The sequence below is a fragment of the Heteronotia binoei genome, chromosome 21 (assembly GCF_032191835.1).
Source record: "Heteronotia binoei isolate CCM8104 ecotype False Entrance Well chromosome 21, APGP_CSIRO_Hbin_v1, whole genome shotgun sequence".
Taxonomy (NCBI): Eukaryota; Metazoa; Chordata; class Lepidosauria; order Squamata; family Gekkonidae; genus Heteronotia; species Heteronotia binoei.
Genome location: NC_083243.1, coordinates 149,333,905 through 149,355,067, shown reverse-complemented (window position 1 = coordinate 149,355,067; position 21,163 = coordinate 149,333,905). Strand labels below are relative to the sequence as shown.

The following is a 21,163-nucleotide window of genomic DNA, read 5'->3' as shown; positions in this document are numbered from 1 at the left end:
ATAACTATATGTCAGTTTGTGTGGATTGTTTGGGGGTTTTGCAGTCATTTTGCAGTCATCTATACTGACAAATCCAGCAACTTTCTGCACAGTTTTGTTAAATAGAATTAATTAGGGAACCATTTTTTTCCTTGTAAAGCATCAGACTAGAATAGCACAAACATACTAGGTTTGAGCAAAAGAGCCAGAGCTCCTCTTAGAGTAATCACAGGCTTGGTTTTAAAGAGTAGTTCCACGTTCCTTAGATATTTTGGGGGAGGAAATGCATGCTAGTTGTTTTTCTCTTTCTTCCAGGGTCTGATATGCTCAGTAAAGAACTAGGTCATTGAACAATGGAGTGAATGGCAATCAACACTCTTCTGCTGCATAATGCATCAAGTATAACATACAGAAACTGTTCACAAAACAGAAAGCTAATTTTTCATGTCTATAAATTCAACATGACATGACATTTAATATAGTAGTTTCATAGCAATGAAGAACAATGTTTTGTTCATTCACAGCTACAACACAATGCCAGGTATTAAGAAGTATCAACAGGGCAGGAGGGAAAACGCATTGTGTTTTTCCCCCTATGGTAGTAATAAATTAAAGATAACCATTTAACAGTTTGCTACAGATACAGATTACCACTGAGGCTCCCACTTGAGAGAATGTTGTGACGCCATATTGTTGCAAGGCTTGCTAGTGTGTTGAGAAAATGACTGACACATAAATTGCTTCTTGATTATTGTTTTAATGGTTTGGATCCAGACTTACTATGTAAGTTTCTATCAAAATCAGTGTGTTTGCCTAGGAAGAAGGCACTGTCTTATTCGTATTCTTACTCTCTTTTTTAAAATTCCCATTGAGTTTCAGTTCAAATTCCTAGACAAAATAATACTCTCATTTCTGTCATCTACTATTCCTTCTTTGAAATACTTGTCTTTGAAACCCTCTTGCATAAAATTCAGACTTGTGCTTTCTCAAGGGTTCAAATGCAAACGCATATCTTTAAGAGAGGAGTGTGGCTGTTGCTAGCACTAGTGATTATTTTCCCATTAAATTAACATCCAGTGTTAATTGAAACTACTCTTTCTGAATTCTAGTATTACTCAATGCCACCATTCCTACATTCATTTAACAAATATTATTAGTGTTCTTTATTGGTTAAATGTGATTCCTGGAGGTTTTATCCTAATCCTTCATTTCCATATCACAGATATTGTTTCACTTTATGCTAACTTAAGCTGGAATGAGTTGTTTTAAAGGTCAGTTTAAATGATTGGTGATAATTAATTTCCTTTTACAACCCATTGAGATGAAAAAACATGTCAAAATAAAGTGTGTGTGTGTTTTCCCCCTTGCCATGGAGAGCTGGTGAATTTAAGACGCCCAGAAGTAGGCATCAGTTTATACATTAATGTTTATGATGAGGTTCCCATGCTGCTCTGGTTATGTATATGTCGGGGAGACAATGTGTGAGGAGCATATAATAGGATTACTTTCCATTGTTGTATCAGTACTCACTGAGTCAACAGTTCTGATGTGGAATATAACATATTATATCCTTCTCCCCAATTTTCTCCATATAGGGTTGCCAAATCCAATTCAAGAAATATCTGGGGACTTTGGGGGTAGAGGCAGGAGACTTTGGAGGTGGAGCCAGGAGACATTGGGCGTAGAGCCAGGAGAAAGGTTGTGACAAGCATAATTGAACACCAAAGGGAGTTCTGGCCATCACATTTAAAGGGACTGCACAACTTTTAAATGCCTCCCCTCCACTGGAAATAATGAAGGATAGGGGCACCTTACTTTGGGGATCATAGAATTGGACCCCTTTATCCAATCTTTTTGAAACCTGTAGAGTCTTTTGAGGAGAGATGTTGGATGCTATGCTGCAAATTTGGTGCCCCTACCTCAAAATAGCTCCCCCCCGAACCCCAGATACTCGCAGATCAATTCTCCATTATTCCCTATGGCAGACATTTCCCTCCCCTCCTCACCCACTTTCTGATGGGGGGAGGGCCTCCAAACTGGGGGATCCCCTGCCCCCACTCAGGATTGGCAACTCTATCTCCATATAACTTAAGCAGTCACGTATAACAGGTCAACCATGAAGGTGAGGAAATAGTGTTCAGTAAATCAATTCAAGAAATATCTGGGGACTTTGGGGGTGCAGCCAGGAGATACTGGGGGTAGAGCCAAGAGAAGAGGCATTTTCCAGAAAAGATGGGGGCTGCACATATTTTCTGCAGGTGATCTGAATCATTGAAAATTAGGTCTCATTATAAACTCCAAACTGATGCCTACAGTTAAACGTGCTTTGTTCGTATTTTTAAGACCCACAGCTACTGCTTCTACTAATATTATCATATATTTTAGCACTTAGTCATAGACAATTCTCAGAACAAATAGATGAGGTTCATAACCTTTGTGGCATGTGACCTACAATAAATGGACAGGTTAGGGAGGGAAGAAGTAGTCAAGGACTGATAAGTCTGTAGTGAGGGTAGGAAGAGCAGCAACAGAACTTCAGGTAATATACAAATCAGTGTCCTGACTCCTGAAGTATAAAAGCATAAATAGACAAAAGGTTTTTTTTTTCTCTTTAGCAGGAAAGAACACATTTTGAAAACTTAGGCCCACAGTTATCAGGGAAGCCCAATGAAGATGGAAAACTGGGCCCAGGAGTTATTGACCTTACAAGGCCAGAAGATGCAGAGGGTGAGTTACAGTAATCATTAAGTCAGCAAGCATTGCTTTCCATGAGCATTTTAACAATGAATGCTTCATGGTGTCTTAGGTGAGCATTGCATAGTTATGTCCTCATGCATAGCTTTATGGAATTTTGCACGGATTTCTATGCCATCGACAAGAACAAGTCATAGTTTTAAAATGTTATCATACAATATGAATTCTCCATTCATTATTTATGGTGTGTTTCATTTCTTTTCATAAAGCTCTTTCTGTCAGTTTGTATGTTATCTTAGCTGACTGATAACATGGTATACTTAACTGCTCACACAAGTCATATAGCACTGGACAAGAAAACTCACACCAGGTTCTATTGGCAGGGGTTCCTGGTTTTGGAACAGCCCACACATGGGAGCTGATTAGTTATATTATGTGCATGTCTTCCTGCTTCATTGCAATGTTCAGAGTTAAATGTGTATGGCCGAGGTCAGGCGCACATAAACTGACGAGATGGGCATGGATGAAAGCCAGATGCATGTCGGATTTTATGCGGTTGTCCAAACATCAGCTTCTGGCAATGGTCGTTGGCTCGTTCGTGTCCCGAACTGCCATGAATGAGACACGGACTTTTTTTGATAGCACATTAAATCCGGAATAAGAATGCTTCCGGCGACTCCCGTGCGTACTTTCTATGTTTGAATGCTCCATTGTAGCCGACTCGTCGCAAGCGCACATCCGCTTCCCTGCGAGAGCCCACTCCAAATGATATCATTGCGCCAGCAATTGTTGACTCAGCCTTCTAACCTTCCGAGGTTGGTAAAATATGTACCCAGCTTGCTGGGGGGGGGGGGGGAAGAAGTGTAATGACCGGGGAAGACAATGGCAAACCACCCTGAAAAAGGTCTGCCGTGAAAACTTTGTGAAAGCAGCGTCACCCCAGAGTTTAAAATGACTGGTGCTTGCACAGCGGACCTTTCCTAAATGAGGGGGAGAAAGATCCCCCACCTTTGCTGTCTCCCCATCAGGCGGAAAGACAGCAAAGAGAGTTGCCGTGCTCCCTCCCCATTTAAACACCACGTCGGGGTGTTTAAATGGGGGGGAGGAAGATCACCCACCTTTGCTGTCTCCCCGCCAGGCGGATAGACAGCAAAGAGAGTTGCCGTGCTCCCCCGCCCATTTAAACACCACGGTGGGGTGTTTAAATGGGGGGGGGGGAAGATGACCCACCTTTGCTGTCTCCCCGCCAGGCGGAGAGACAGCAAAGAGAACTCCTGGGCTTCCCCTTCCTTTCCAGGTGTTTAAAAGGGGGGTGCAGATCACCCACCTTTTCTGGCACCTTTTTTTTTTTTTAAAAGAAAAAAAGCCAAGCACGATATCCCACGGTACTGCGCTTGTGGATGACCTCCAACGGCAACTGGATCGGGGCGGCGTTGCGGTACTGATGTTGTTAGACCTGTCGGCTGCATTTGATACAGTCGACCATCGGTTACTGACGCGCCGCCTCGCCGACATTGGGGTTGAGGGGTCGGCCTTGCAGTGGCTTTCCTCCTTTCTCCTAGGTCGGGGACAGAGGGTGGCTATCGGGAGCGAGCGGTCCCGGAGGCGCACACTGGATTGTGGGGTGCCTCAGGGAGCAGTTCTCTCCCCGATGTTGTTTAACATCTATATGCGCCCCCTTGCCCAGATTGCCCGGCGGTTTGGGCTGGGTTGCCATCAATATGCAGATGACACCCAGCTCTATCTACTAATGGATGGATGGCCCGACTCCGCCCCAGGGAACCTCGACCGGGCATTACAGGCTGTTGCGACATGGCTCAGGCTGAGTGGGCTGAAGTTGAATCCAGCGAAGACAGAGGTCCTATGCGTGGGTCGCGGCGCTCTGGGAAGGGAAATAGCTCTCCCGACCTTTGATGGTGCGCCATTGAAAGCAGCGTGCCAGGTAAAGAGTCTGGGTGTTTTACTGGAGCCTTCACTATCGATGGAGGCCCAGATAGCAGCCACTGCCAAGTCAGCATTCTTCCATCTGAAGCGGGCAAGGCAGCTGGCCCCTTTCCTTGAGCGCCGGGACCTCGCAACAGTGATCCACGCAACGGTCACCTCAAGACTAGACTACTGTAATGCCCTCTACTTGGGGCTACCTCTGTGCCGGACCCGGAGATTGCAGCTAGTGCAGAACGCGGCGGCCAGGCTGTTGTTGGGACTCCCAAAACGGGAACATATACAGCCGGGGCTACGTGAACTGCACTGGCTGCCGATTATATACCGGGTCCAGTACAAAGTGTTGGTCGTTACCTTTAAAGCCTTATATGGCCGAGGACCTGTCTACCTGAGGGACCGTCTTTCCCCATACGAACCCCAGAGAGCACTGAGGTCAACCGGGAAAAACCTAATGACTGCCCCTGGGCCGAAGGAAATTAAATATCAGAGTACCAGAGCACGGGCCTTTTCGATCGCGGCCCCTACCCTGTGGAACCGACTCCCAGAGGAGGTGCGGGCCCTGCGGAACCTTGAACAGTTCCGCAGGGCCTGCAAGACCACCCTTTTTAAATTAGCATACTCGGACTGCTAGGAAAAACGGTAACCAAGGGTCCGCCAATGCGGTCTAAAGATCTATACCGCATCACAACTGTATTACTGGATTGGTTTTAAGTTAATATTTTAATGTTTTATTGCTCTATATTGTAATTTTAAGGTTTTACTTGTTATTGTATGATTGTAGAATGTTGTTAGCCGCCCTGAGCCTGCCGTGGTGGGGGAGGGCGGGATATAAATGAAATAAATAAAATAAATAAATAAATTGTGCGAGTGTGGAATGCCATCTCAAAAAATGAGGTCCAGTTGAGACCTCTGATCAACCACTGACGGGACCAACGCTGCTTAGAACTGAAAGATGGAGGGATGTCTGATCAGGAAATTCGTTGTAAAAAAGCTGCGGGGTATAATAGCGACGGGTTAGGGATGGATTTAATGGTGAGTGTGACCACGGCCTATATCAGTTTCTTCCACCTATAGCAGAGGTGTCAAATGTCCAGCCTGTAGGATGAAAGCGGCCCATCCAGGGCTTTAATCAGGCCTGCATCTCTTTTCTCCCCCCCTCTTCCCCTTCCTGTCCACAACCTTTGAAGCTCCAAAGCTGCCAAAGTTCCCAGCTCCTCTGCCTTGTCTTTGCCGGTTGCAGCAGGAAGCTCTTCTGGGCTTGCAAAGCTACAAAGAAAATGCAAAATGGATTTTCCATTAAGCTCTCTGTGCCCAGATAGACTAGTAGTGGAAAATCCATTCCATGTTTCCCTTGCAACTTTGTACTTCAGTGTTTCACTTCCAGTGTTCCTATGGCCAGATGAAGCCATTGCTTCCTGGAGTTGTCTCCTTACAAATAAAGGGTCGATGCTTTGAGTCAGTTTGTCTCTGCTGAATGGACCCAACTGGTGCCTAGTAATGAGTACTGTAATCTGGGGACCCACAGCCAAAGGGGAGGGGTATTAAACTGGAAAGCCATTGCCAATCTGAGTAGATCCAGGGATTGGAGGTGGGGGAGGAAACATTTAATGTTTTCCTAGGCTCAAAGCATTTTACATTTTTAGTTTCTGCAGTGATCCTTGCACTTTTTCTTTTTAAAACGGTTAAAAAATGAAATGTTTTATTTTTAAAATTGTATTGCAAAATCCCACTATTCCCCCACCTTTTCATCTTAAATATTGCAAGAGTTTTAAGTGTGTTTGTATTTGTGAGTTGGAGGCTAAAAATTTGTGAACTAGCTCACACTAACTCAGCTTAGAGGGAGTACTGCATGCAACATAAGGCATCAAATGAAAAATGCACTAGTACTAGGAATACAACATTCAAAAAATAATGTAGGAAACAATGAGAACAGCAAACTGTCTGAGATGAGGTATAGTGTGAGCAATGCAGACTATGGAATTACAAGGTATAAAGCAATGCAGTAAAAGCCAGATGATACCTACAATCTATCTATCTAATTTCCAAGTGTGGCCCCTATCAGCAGATATCTAAATCCACAGAAAGGGGACACACTTACCCCAAACAGGCTTTTCTGAAAACTTGGGTGATCCCTAGGTTTGCAGAAACATCTAATTTTTTTTTTTATACAACATTGGGGAAGCTTCTTGCTGGACCCGGTGTGACTTCCAGACTCCTGCAGCTGCCTCCCCCCACCCCCCGGCAACTCTGAGCCAGGCAAGGATTCCTTCCCTTCCTCCCTGCTGTTATGTTCAGGGCCACTGTTGGTCTGCCTGAGGTTTCCAGGATACATAAATTCAGTAATAATAAGTACAACAATAGATACAGAGGCAAGATCTACAAACCAATCTGGAGTCAGAGATCCAAGGTCCAGTCCAAGAGTCAGCTAATAAGGATGAAGGGTTCCAGGGTCTGGTTCCAGGGCTGGGGAACAGGTGCAGAATGCAGGGTCTGGGTCCCAGGCTATAGGAGCAAGCAGAAGTTACAAGCAACAAGATACAAGATACAAAGCATCAAGTTAGGGTTGCTCTGGTTGCTAAAGAGGTCAGATCACTGAGAGCAGTGAGGGGAGGAAGGAAGCTTTCTTGTTGGATCCAGTGTGGCTTCCACACTTCCCTGAAGCTGCCGTTGGCCTTCTACTTCCTTTACTCCCCCTTGGAGTTCAATTATGCTTGTCCCACCCTTGCTCCTGGCTCTGCCCCCAATGTCTCCTGGCTCCACCCCCAAAGTCCCCAGATATTTCTTGAATTGGACTTGACAACCCTACTGCTAGCTCACCCAGAGCTGCTCCAGGTGAGCTGCAGAGAGCTGGGAGGGGGAGACAGAAGAGAGCAGGCCTGGTGGCAACTGTGGACATCCAGTGAGAAAGTGTGGGGGAATATGAGATTCCCCCACTCAAGAGTCTCACGGACCCCATTTGTAAAATATATCATCATCATTACACTAGACTACAGATCTGTTACCATATGAACGTTGCTTGGGGACTTCTCTGATTCAATTATAACAATACCCTGAATATTCCTGTTTTACACATCTACACATATAATTTTGGAGTCCTTCCTGACCTCCTCAGGCAGGACGCTCCACAACATGGGTGCCACCACAGAGAATGTGCATGAACAGGAAACTGCCAATCTTACCCATTTGCAGGGATGAGGTGAACATTCCAATACTCAATTTGCAAAGTGTCTGATAATTACAAATGACAATGGAGAATCCCTAGGGATCTTTTTTTTTTTTACTACGGTTCTAAATAAGACCATAATTGCTGAATTCTTTTTGTGAGTCCCCACAGATATCCTCATACTTTGCAGTGGTGGCTGGCAATTCAGCAGAGAAAAGAACAACTCTTCATCCTCCTGTCTTTCACTCTCAGCACTGCATTCAGGGTATTAAGGTGCATGGGAGATGTAGTCCCATGATATCAGACTTCATGAGGGAAAGAAATTGTTTCTGGAGTTGGGGTTGGAAAAGTGAGCAAATAAGATATCTGCTATAGTAGTAGTGAGCTAAGGGGATGAGAGAGAAGTTATTCTCTGGCTTAGATTAAAACCTGAGCTGGTGAAAACTCTTAAGGCTGTAATTTTTGTCTTATGTTAAAGGCAAGCAAGTTGCCAAGGTTCATATTTCACATCAAGGAATTATGAACTTTGGATATCATTTAAGAGTTTGCATTGATTTCCACAGCTGAAGGATGCATACTGCGATGTTTATTTTAATTAGTTACTTGGATTGATCAATTAAAAACAATACCATTAATCAGCTAAAAGCTTTTAATTGGTTGAAAGTTCTATTAAAATTGGTTGTATTCTTAATGAGTGAATAAATAGGTCATCTTCCATGTCAAGACTTGCACCTTCTTTTATCTTTTGAGCAGTATAACAAATGATTATTTTACTGATATCCCTATGAACTGTACTTAGTACAGCATGAATAGAATAAAATTTAGAATTATTTGATGTTCTGGTGGGAAGTAACTTTAGTTTTTCCTGGATTTACCTATTTCCCTCACATCCTTTCACTTTCAACATTTCCTTAACATGTGATGCTTCATGACCTTGGGTCAGCCTAGCTTTTATAGGGGTTATCCTTGAAAGGGCAGTGCTGTAAGAGTTCTCTCAGCCCCACCCACCTCACAGGGTGTCTGTTGTGGGGGAAGAAAATATAGGAGATTGTAAGCTGCTCTGAGTCTCTGATTCAGAGATAAGGCTGGGGTATAGATCTTCAGTCTTCTTCTTCTTTGTAGTGATAGGCCATCCACAATTATGAAATTTTGTGAGATATAACCCTTAGCAGGCATATTGTGCTGGGGGAGGCAGGTTTCTTACATTGGTGGGAGATCTCCAACCTCCTGTCATTCTGCCCGCTGCTTCTCAACTGAGTGGAATTGGGAAATGCTGGGGCAATTAGGAGGGATTAGAGGCACAATGATACCATAATTTCATTTCTGGTGTGACTCAGAATTGATGTGATCATGTTGAGCGACGCTCTAGCATTCATTCAAACCATTACAGGTTTGGGCGAATGGTAGAGTGTCATCCTTATATGATGACTTTACTGCTGGGTCACACTGGAAGTGATGCTAGTGTGTCACCAACAATGTTGTGATGTTGTTAGTGAGGGTCCTTCTCCAATGTGAAGTCTCCTGATCCTAATTGTCCTCTAGCCAAAGACGTCACAAAGTCTTGAAGATGCCCTCTGAAGCCTGTCACAGCTATGACACTACATGAATTCATGAATGAGTTTCAAGTTACATGGCTTAATGCTAGCAGCATATTTAATGTTACTGAAATGGAAGAAGCTGGATGGAATTATCCCTTTGTCTTTGAGGAGACAAATTAATGAAGAAAGCAGTTTGGGTAGCCCATAAAATAAATAGAACTACTATTTAGAAAAGCCCTTTCAGTTACAGGTGTACTTTACATCTTACTGACAAACAGGACTTCAGGGACTTTACTACATTGCAATGGGAACAAAAACACTCTGTTCAAATGGTGACATTAACTACTTGTGGAAGATCCATGATGGTGATTTACCTGACCACTCGGAAAGCAGAAGAGGAAGAGGTGTTGTCAAGGGTTGGGTGCCTGGAAGAGCCCTTTAAGGAAGGATAATGCAGTGGAGCTATTTGGAAGGTGGGTGCTAGCATCCAGTTGCTGACACTTAACCATTGGGTTTCTGACTCTGGGCCCAAACAACCTCAGATGAGGCTGGACAACAAAGCTGATGAGGAGGAGGATGGATAGGCTGAGAACAGGTGGAGAATATGAAACTTGGAAGGATAATGGAGATAAAAGGGAGAGGTGAGAAGCAATTTGAGTGGTGGGCAATAATAATAGGCTGAAGAGGCACAAGAGTCTCAGGAGAGTGAGAGAGATGGGTGAGGAAGAAAAGCAGGGAAGAGAAGGAACATTGGCTTGACCTAAAAAATGTGGGCAGTAGAGAGGAAACCAATGAACTCTAAAACTCAGGGCAACATTGAGGATTCTGGATGTCAGGTGGAGTCATGAGAAAAGCATCACTACAATGAACAAGGCTTGGATGATGTAAGCATGAGCTGCTTGTATACTGAACTTCCAATAAACCCACCTTTTCCAACCTGGAGCTGGTAACCCTAGTCAGGAGTGGCCCCAATGAGTTCTTCTCAAAGGCCAAAATAGGCCTTGAAAGCGCCTCTTCTCTCTGACAAAGCCCAAGTTGATTGGCCAGCAACAGGCACTGAGGGGAAAGTGAAGGCTGTTAGTAAATATCTGGAGAAGTCCATTAAAATTTATGCAGGGCATGTTTCACTATAAACTCTATTAGCTTATTGTTCTTAATTCCTGTATCTAGAATAAAACATCGATCTTCTTCGTGGTCTCTGTGCATCACACTGATGGGGATTAGGCGCCAGCGCTGATCTCGATCGGTAAACTTAAAAGCTGCGGATTTCCACGCCGACGTCCCAGTGCGCATGCCCAGAAGCCCCACTGTGCATGCCCACTGAGACAGGCGCGGACATCCCGCCAGTTCTCTTCTGACCGCCATGCTGATCAGTCGATCTTTCATCACTTCGGTCGGTGAACTGCTTTTTTCAAAAATATTTATATAGTTGTAGTTATAGTTATAGTTAGTTAGTTAGTTATAGTAATAGGCTTTTTGGGGAGTGTGGGTGCGAAGACCTCTATTTTTTCTCCCGCTCTTCCACCCCCCTCCCCCCTCTTCCCCCCAATCCGTCCTTCCTTCTATTTTCGTATGGAAAGATGTTGGGGATTTTTCTGGAGGTGTTCTAAGTGTGGGAGTAAGATCGCCCCACCTGACGGTTATTCGTTGTGTCTACTGTGCCTTGGGGAGCTCCATAGAACGGACTCTTGTGCACACTGCGCAAAGTTCTCTAAACAGACCAAAAAGAACAGAGCTGCCCGCCTTGCAGCAGCCCCATCGGAAACTGCCCTCAGCAGAACGGGTCGAGCAACCAACCACATCGGCCGACCCATCGACATTGCTCGAGAACGATCGTCCCCTTTCCGACGCCATCCGCCCTCACAAACGCTCGGGCTCGGCTGCTATGTCGGATTCCTCTATGCCTGCTAAGAGGCATAAGGAGGATAAGGGCGCTCATGAGGAGAAGGAGAAGAAGGCTAAGAGATCGGATAAGCCAAAGCATACCAAATCCGTTTCTCCAGCTCTTCCAGTCTCTCCATCGGACCCGACGGCACCGATCGTTCCTCCACTGAAGCTATTCACCTCACCGGGTCGTTGGCTAAGCCCTCCGATCCTCACCTTGATGTCGACGGAGCTCGCCTTATTCTCTGACTCCAATCGGGAGATTGAACCGGTACAGCATTTCAGTACTGAGAAGTGCCCACCTGATCGATCCCAAAGGGTAGCTGAGGTGTCTAGATCCCGGAGCCCGCTTCCTCGAGGTCGACTGCATGATTCACGAAGGGACCGCTCTTCAAGAAGCCACTCTCCTCGATACTGAGAGATCGATCACTCTCCTCCGCACCGCTTGCCTTTGCAAATCCCATGGGATCAGCGTCAGTAGCAGTATTTTTACGGGGCATATCCCATGCAACCTTCCTTTCCTTGGCTTCCACCTCGCCAGATGGACTGGGATCAGCTTTCCGAAGCTTCTCATCGATCCCAAACCTCTTATTGACAATCTAAAAGAGCACCTTCTGCGTCGGTGTCGAAGCCGCCCGATGTCGAGCCTATTCGACCCCTTCGGGACCCCACCTTGGAGCAGTCTAAGGGTGGAATAACGGAGCCTGTGTCATCCCCAACTCCACATTTATCAGAGCGCTCTGATTCTCCTGATGCGTCACCCAAGTCCATTGAAGGGTCGACGCCGGAGGAACAGGAAACAACGTCTTCACCTGGGGAACCCTCTCCACCACAAAAGATAGCGAAGGAGCAACCCATTTCTCCCTTGGAGGACCTAAAGTCTTATGGCGATCTTATCAAGCGTATGGCTCAGTTTTTGTCCCTCACTACGGTCCAACCTCAACCAGTGGTTACAGATACTGTATTTGACATCGTTCAAATGGACACTTCTACTGCAGTAGCTCTACCACTCACTCCTGTCATGCTGCATACTGCAAAATCTTCTTGGGAGAAACCAGCTTCCACGCCCATCTCATCTCGCAGACTGGACCACATGTATCGGATTCAAGAGTCCAGTGCAGACTTCCTCTGCACCCATCCCAAGCCGAATTCCGTAGTTGTGTCTTCATCTTCCAAGGCGAAGAAGACACACTCTGCTCCACCAGACAAGGAGGGGAAACAATTGGACAACCTAGGAAGAAGGCTGTACTCTGCTGGCTCCCTGGGTGTGAAAATTGCCAATTGCTCTGCCTGCATGGGTCGATATCAATACGCTCTCTGGGAGCAGGTTTCCAACATTTTGCCCAGCCTCCCGGAACAGAGCAGGTCTGCTCTGCGGAAGATTCAAAAGGAGGGAATGACTCTGGCTAAGCAGCAACTCAACTCGGCCAAGCACTGGGTGACACCTGTGCCAACGGCCATCACTTTACGACGCCATTCCTGGTTACTGTCCATGGCTTTACAACCAGACACCCAAGCCTACATTGAGGATCTACCCTTTGATGGCAATGGCCTCTTCAGCTCCAATACCGACTTGGTGCTGCAGGAGATGGATAAGAGTATCCGAACCTCCAGAAACCTGGGAGTCTCCACTCCGCGTTCCCAAGCTAAACGTCCTTGGCCCAAACTGTGGAATAAGAAACCTAACTCAAAATCTCCTTCAGAGCAATCTTGGCACCCGAAATTGACACTGCCATTTACCAAGCCTTCATATGGAACCAAATCTAAATACTCTTTTTCTTCTGCTCAATCTTCTCGTCAGAAGGGCCCTAAACAGCCCAAGCAGGGGCTTTGACTGCCTTTTGTCCTTCCTCCCTTCCCACCCGTCTTCCTTAGGCCATACCCGCCTCTTCCCCTATCTCCCGGCATGGACCTACATCACTTCAGACCAATGGGTCCTATCTATAATCTGAAGGGGTTACATGATCGAATTCCATTAGAATCCAACCACCCCGACATTCGTTTCCACCAGCCCTTCAGACACCTTGTGAGAGGAAGTACAGTCTCTGCTTCTCAAACAAGCCATCAAACAAGTTCCATTAGATCAAAGGGGACTCAATTTTTACTCTCGCTACTTCATGGTCCCAAAACGAGACAGAGGTCTTCAGCCCATCATGGACCTTCGAGCCTTGAGCTTGTTCATCACCTACCATAAATTCAGAATGACCTCGTTACCCAACAATTCTCCCTCTTCTCAATCACGGAGATTGGATGGCCATGCTGGACTTACAGGACGCGTACTTCCATATCTCCATTCACCCCTCTCACAGGCAGTACCTCAGATTCACCATTGGAGCAGCCCATTTCCAGTATCGGGCATTGCCCTTCGGCCTTTCTACAGCCCCCAGGATTTTCACCAAGACTATGGTGGTTATTGCAGCCTATCTGAGATTGCAGGGGATAACCCTGTTCCTGTACATAGACAATTGGCTCCTCGTGGCGGAATCCAAGGTCCGTCTTCTGCAGCACATTGCCATTACTCTCTCTCTGCTTTGGGAGCTGGGACTGCAGGTCAACCAAAAGAAGTCACACCTTCAACCCTCCCAGAGGGTGCAGTTTATAGAAGCCATAATAGACACCAATGCTTGCAAGGCCTTCCTGCCTCCAAATCGAGCGGACGACATAATCTAGTTCAAACCGTTCAGCACAGACCTAGGGTCACAGCGTGTCAGGTACAGCGTCTTTTGGGCTTCATGGCGGCCACTACTTTGGTTCTGGTCTTCGCCAGGCTGCATATGAGGACTCTGCAACTATGGTTCCTCAAACACTTCAGATGCAACGGTGATTCTCCATCTTGGCTGATGACCATCCCTCCAGAAGTTCTGTCCTCTCTAACTTGGTGGCAACAGTGGCAGCGCCTGATGGAGGGGGCTCCCTGTCATAGACCATCCCCGTCAGTCAGAATAATGTCAGATGCGTTCCTGTGGGGTTGAGGAGCGCATATGAATGGCTTATGCATGGGGGACAGGTAGCCCATTCACTACGTGCATCACCATATAAATTTCTTGGAACTGTTGGCGATCTTCCATGCTATCCAGTCCTTTCAGTCGCTTCTCATAGGCAAGACGGTGGCCATTCTGACAGATAATACGACGGTCATGTTTTACATAAACAGACAGGGGGTACGGTCTCCCACAGACGCTGTGTACTTGCTCTGAACATATGGGAGATGTGCATATCAATGGGTGTGTCCTTGGTGGCGACACATCTTCCGGGGGACTTGAATGTGTGTGCAGACTTCCTCATTCGAGGGGGAGCTTTGCTGCATGAATGGGAACTCAACTGGAACTTCCTTCAACCCGTCTTTCACAGTTGGGGAACTCCGGAGATAGACGTTTTTGCCACATGCAACAACAGGAAATGCAAACTATTCTGTTGCGGGGGGGGCAGATCCCCTGTCCTTGGGGGACGGCCTCCTTTTTCCGTGGAATCAACAGCATGTGTACCTGCTCCCTCCCATTCCTCTGATCAACAAGGTAGTGCAGAAATTTTCGAGGGAAAGACCTGTGGGCATTCTCGTGATGCCCTGGTGGCCCAGAAAGCATTGCTTCTCCCTGGTCCTTCATCTAGCCAAGGGGAAGTTTCACCATTTTCCTCAGGCCTCAAATCTTCTTCTCACACACCAAGGCCGTGTGGTGCACCACGATGTGCCGCATCTGAAATTAACAGCATGGCGTCTACAGAGACTCTACTATCAGACAGAGCTCAATTCGTCATATTGAACAGTAGGAAGCCGTCTACGCGCAAGTCATATGCCTATAAATGGTCAAGATTCATTCAGTTTTCTTCTAATCTTTCCTTAGAACCGTCAACAGCGGGTTTATCTACAATTTTTTATTTTCTTCTTTCCCTTTTGGATAAGGGATTAGCAGTTTCGTCGTTACGCGTGTATTTGGGTGCCATCTCTGCTAATCATTCCCAGATTGATGGACATTCTGTTTTCACACATTCTGATACTAAGAAGTTCCTCAAAGGTCTCTCTAGACTGTATCCTGCTGTGCGACAGCCTACTCCTACTTGGGACCTCTCCTTGGTCCTACGTGCTCTAGCGGGGAAACACTTTGAGCTGATGGCTGCTTGCTCTCTGCAATTATTGGCATGGAAAACGGCCCTTTTTGGTGGCTATTACTTCTGCGAGATGGGTGGGTGAACTGGCAGTGCTCAGATGCGACGCCCCCTACTTGTGTTTCACCAATGATGGCATAGTGCTTTGTCCGGACGTCACCTTCCTTCCCAAGGTGATTTCTCCCTTTCACTTGAACTCTGAAATCTCCCTGCCAGTGTATTTTCCTAATCCGGCCAATGATGCTGAAAGGAGACTTCACGCTTTGGACGTGAAGCGAGCATTATCGTTCCATCTCCATTGTGTAAATCCTTGAAGGAAAGACTCCAGATTTTTTGTTTCCTATGCCACAGCATCTTTAGGGCAGCGAATCTCGTCCCAAAGACTAGAAAGTCTTTGGGACGAGATTCGCTGCCCTAAAGATGGATAACTGAGACCATAAACTCTGTTATCTATTGAGCAAGAGGCCCCTGCCAGGGCCCATACGGGCCCATTCCACTCGAGCTATGGCGACTTCGGCGGCTTTCCTGTGGGGCATTTCGATCCCGGACATTTGCAAGGCTGCCACCTGGTCCTCACTGCATACCTTTGTGAGTCACTTTGCACTGGACCTACGTTTTCGCCAGGACTCGTCGGTGGGCCGTGCTGTTCTGAAGTCTCTTTCCTGCTGATGAACCGTTGCACCCTCCTCCAGGTAGGAATTTGGCTTGCTAATCTCCCATTAGTGTGATGCACAGAGACCATGAAGAAGATAAACAGGTTGCTTACCTGTAACTGATGATCTTCAAGTGGTCATCTGTGCAGTCACACTACCCGCCCTCCTTCCCCTCTGCTGCAGGTCCAGCTTGGGCTTATGCAGCGGTTAGAAGGAACTGGTGGGATGTCCGCACCCATCTCAGTGGGCATGCGCAGTGGGGCTTCTGGGCATGCGCACTGGCACGTCGGCACGGAAATCTGCAGCTTTTAAGTTTACCGATCGAGATCGGCGCTGGCGCCTAATCCCCATCAGTGTGACTGCACAGATGACCACTTGAAGATCATCAGTTACATGTAAGCAACCTGTTTTTCTTCTGCTGGGAAGCGATGCCATTTTTTCTGTCTATGTCTCTCTGGCTGTTTGGTTCCTAGAGGAGGAAGGGGAGGACCTGTCAGCCAATTGAAGAAAGGCTTTCTGTGACTGTTTCTCTCCTCCCCCTCCCTCCCTCAGCCAATCAAGAAGGCGTTTTTAATCTCCTCTGTGAAGCAGCGCCAATCAAAAGAAGGGTTTCTGTGGCAGTTTCCCTCCTCTCTCTGTCAACCAATTGAGGGAAGGCTTTCTCTCTCTCTCCAGTGAAGCGGTGCCTCAGTTCTTAGCCAGTGGAATGCAACAGACCTTGAGTGGTGGTTGATAGGCCAATGGTTGATGCACATCCCTCAGGCAATGGTAGATCTGCATTTGGCCACCCCACAGGGCTTTTATTATAGAGAGGATAATTGTTCTTGCTTTTTGTAACAGATGTATTGGTGGTGTTTACAGCCCTCTTAAGACTTCCAAGGCTTGGATATAATCAGCATATAGAGGATGAGGGAAATCACAGTGTATATACTGTATATATACACACTGTATATATGTAGGCCCTGAAAGAACATGGAAAAACCAATCTATTCATGGAAGTTAGAAGTTTAGGGACCAAGAATGATTTTGCTCCTTCTTCTGGAATGTGAAGGTCTGAAAAAGCTATAAGGTTTATTAATGCTTCTTTTTTCTTTTTAAATAATATTTTAGAAGTGAAGTAGCTCAGACTTTTATCTAAAATTCTGAATCTCAGTTCAGATAGCTTCTTTTGAAAGAAATTGTTAGAGTATTTTTTTGCAGACTGCTTGGAATCTATGTTAGGGTTTGTACTGGAAGAATTCTCTTAGACAGAGCTACCCAGATTGTAAATGGCCCTTAATATACCAAAGGTATATTTTTAGACATGCCAGCAGTACTGGAGTTTACATTCTCTTTTACAGGCAAAAGTTACAACATTGTTAGTAATGAATTACCATCTATTTGTCTCTACTATGATTTTGTGTCAGAAATTTGAAGGGGTTTCATAGATGTATGCAGAAGATTTAAAGCATAGTAGTTGCTCAATGCATGCCATGTTAATTAACATGTTTGAATTTAATACATGATGGGGGTAGCCATACATTAAAATATTATTTGTGACTTGTATCATTTGTTAATATCTTTTAGCCTTCTGTTCAGAAATGTGAACTGCATTAAGTTAAAATTTGATATGCATTCTGTGGTTTTATAATTTCTAATATGAACTGCATACAGTGTAAGTTTCAACACAGCATGTACTTAACCATTTAAAAAACCTTCACGATTTAGAGATCATAACATTTTAATTAATGTGGACAGATTTTTTTAAAATAGCTGAACTGCCCCTAAAAACTTAAGCTGTCAACTCCAAGTTCAGTTCTTAAAATTCACTTAATTTCCTGGGAACATGGAATCAGATTATGCTAACAGAAGCTTGCAGTTTTGTTTTTGTTTTGTGTTGCATAGGACTGGTAGAAGAGGTCCTGTTGGGAAGAAGTCTTTCATGGAAGTTTAGTGGGGAGGTTTCATAGGGAGCAAGGCTTTCTTTGTAGCAGGAACTCCTTTGCATATTAGGCCACACACCCCTGGTGTCACCAGTATTCCTTGAGCTTACAGTAGGCCCTGTAATAAGAACACTGTAAACTCTTGGAGGATTGGCTACATCAGGAGTGTGTAACCTAATATACAAAGGAGATCCTGCTACAAAAAAAAAAAAAAAAAAAGCCTTGAGAGGGAGTAACAGAGAACATTTCAAAACAAGGTGCTTTGAAAAAGGACACAAAAATTAAACCCTTGTACACCTTCCTGCTGTACAAGATGCTTTTCCCGTATAGGAAGCTGCAGATTAACCATAACAGCTTTAAGCAACAAACTATTTGTGACAGCAGAAAACCAGGAATGGGTAGAGGCTCTCTTGTGTTTGCTATTGTCTGAAAAAGGCAAACTCCATACTGGGATCATTAGGAATGGAACTAAGAAAAAGGGGATCAATATTGTAATTCCCATTTATAGATTTATTGGACCCAAAGAGGCTTGCATTGTTCTCCTCTATTCCATTTTATCCTCACACTTGCCTTGGGGTAGGTTAACCTGAGGATGTGTGGCTGGCCAAGTTCACTCAGCAAGCTTCCAAGGCAGAGTGGGGCCTTGAACCTGGGTCTCCCCCTGGGTTTGAGCACTCAAACCACTACAATTCACTGGCTCTGGGATCTACATGGCCTCATTTTGAATAATATGTAGTGTTCTGGTGGCCACGTCTCAGACATGATTTTTTAAGTTCCAGAAAAAGCACAGGATAGGGGATGAGAGGCTGGAGGGAAAGATGGTGGACCTATCATTTTAGAAATAGCTGACTAAAGGGGACATGACAGAAGATTGTACAGTTGTGCACAGGGTGGAGAAAATGAATAGGGAGTTACATTTTCTCATAACACTAGAACTTGGAAGCACCCAATGATGTTGAGGGGCAATCGATTCAGGATAGATAAAAGAAAGCACTACTTTACTCAATGACTAATTGAATTGTAGATTTCACTGCCAATTGATGTAATAACAGCTATAAGCATAGGTGGGTTTAAATAGATTCATGGAGGAAAGGTTCATCAGTGGCTACTAGCCAGAGAGACTAAAGGGAACCACCACATCCAGAAGCAGTAAACCTCAGTGCTAGGATCCAATTTCAGTGAGAGATCTTTGTCTCTTTGCCATGGTTTGCTTTCTAGGACTAGCCATTCTGTGAATATATTGGAACCGATAAACCACTGGTCTGATTAAAACGGATAAAAGGAAGTACTTCTTCACCCAAAGGGTGATTAATATGTGGAATTCACTGCCACAGGAGGTGGTTGCGGCCACAAGCATAGCCGCCTTCAATATATATATTGAAACCGATGAACCACTGGTCAGGTTAAAACCTGACTATCAAGAAAAGAGGAAAGCCATTGCAAGGCCAACCCCTGAATCCCTGTGTCGGCGAGATGGTGGGTCAGCAACCAATGGTCAACCGTATCAAACACTGCCGATATGTCCAACAACATCAGTACCGCTGAGCCGCCTCGATCCAGATGCCGCTGGAGGTCATCCACCAGGGCAACCAGCACTGACTCCGTCCCGTGACCTGGGTGGAAGCCAGACTGGTGAGGGTCTAGGACGCAAGTGTCATCCAGAAAGCTCTGTAGCTGTAGCGCTACTGCCCTCTCAGTAATTTTACCCAAAAAGGGTAAATTCGAGATGGGCCGGTAATGTGCAAATTCGGCCGGGTCTAATGTCGATTTTCTCGCACAGTAATACATGAAAGCCAGAGTGGTTTAAAATAGTTAATAATTTTAACATATGCACTATGAAAGATATAGCTTTAAAAATGCTGTGCCATTGATTTCAGATAAACAGCAATGAGTTCCTTTTGCTAAGGGAAATTAAGGTGATTTCAACATGAAAGAAAACTGTTAATTACTTTTGGGTTCAAATTGAAAGAGTTTGACATTTTTATTCAATCAGAGTAGGAAGATGTAGTTGACATCCTTTGAAGCACTTGTACAGGAGTAAAATACCAGCAAGTCATTGGCAAGATGAGCATCCTGACTGCTAAAATTTTAAGCACTTTTTGGGAGATGGATCCAAAACTTGGATAGGTCATTTTAATCTTACCAGATATAATGTGCTCACTTCTGCTATGATAGAAAATATGTAAATGGCCTGCATGTATAATAAAAAGATGAACGAAGAACAATGAATGGATGTACTTCAGAAAACACCAGGAAGGGTGCGGTCACACGTACCATTAAAAGCGGGTGTATAGCGCTCAAATTTGAACTGCTGAATATTGATTCGATGCAGGGCAGTTCAGACAAGCATCCAAGAATGCGATTCATTCTGTTGTGTGCGATCAGACATCCAATACTATCACGCTCCTTTCTTGGAGCATGCGTAATCAGATGGTGATTTCTGGGAGGGGAGGGGGTCCATTGAACATGCGCCCAACTGTTTGGAGCTGGGAAATCAAAACTTTCTTCAGAGGCAAAGGGGGAAGAGCAAAAGTTTCCAGAATTAATGTTGCCGATCCAAACCACAGAACTGCCAGGAATTATTTTCCTAGAAATTGACAGTGACAATGATATCTTGAAATCCTCCACATTGAAAAAAAAGAATTTTTCCCCTGTTCTGAATAGTGGGATAACGTTTCCCCCCCCTCCAATCCTGTATTCATTGGAGAAGCAGAAGCGTCACCTCAGATTCCCGGATGATCTGGCAATGCGCATGTCTGCTGGGGCTTTCTTTGGAAAAAATGGTGAGAGGCAGTATTGCGCGTGAGCTGTCCAAACAACAAAAAGCCGATCCTGTGCCGCTGTTTTGCAAAAGGGCCGGACTTTATGTGCTGTCAAATTAATGCGCCATTCATGCGTAGCAAGCCTGGATGATGCCGGATGATGCTCGATTGCCAGATGTGGATGTCTGAACGAACACATTTAATCCGTCAGCCAGACGGAGCTGTGTCGAAACTAATGGTACGTGTGACCGCGCCCGAAGATTATTTTTTTTGTGTGCTTGGCCTATTATGCATAGCTGTTTTCCCTCATTTCTAACCATTTTTGTTTTCCCTCACTTCTGACCGGTTTTCTTTGTCATTCTGCATTGATTTCCTTCTATTCAGTGCTCATTTCAGTTTCTGGTTGCTGTTTCCCCTGGTTTTCTTGAGAGTGTGTTTATGGCAATTTCTCCCTTGTTTCACTTCCAAGTTGAAGGTAATTCAAAAACGTACAGATCTTCCACACAACCTGTGCTCCCCAGCC

At 45.3% G+C, this 21,163-nt stretch overlaps 1 protein-coding gene across 18 annotated transcripts in view; it reads left to right on the top strand.

The window, feature by feature from the left end:
• SOX6 (SRY-box transcription factor 6) overlaps positions 1-21,163 on the top strand; it is an 841,142-nt gene that overhangs the window by 770,525 nt on the left and 49,454 nt on the right. For 14 of the 18 annotated variants that reach the window (XM_060261709.1, XM_060261715.1, XM_060261714.1 and 11 more), the window contains one exon: positions 2,595-2,706. In XM_060261709.1, coding sequence (XP_060117692.1) covers positions 2,595-2,706 — 112 coding nt within the window. The remainder of the gene's footprint in view (positions 1-2,594; positions 2,707-21,163) is intronic. The other 4 variants (XM_060261703.1, XM_060261704.1, XM_060261699.1 and 1 more) reach the window with 1 other exon arrangement.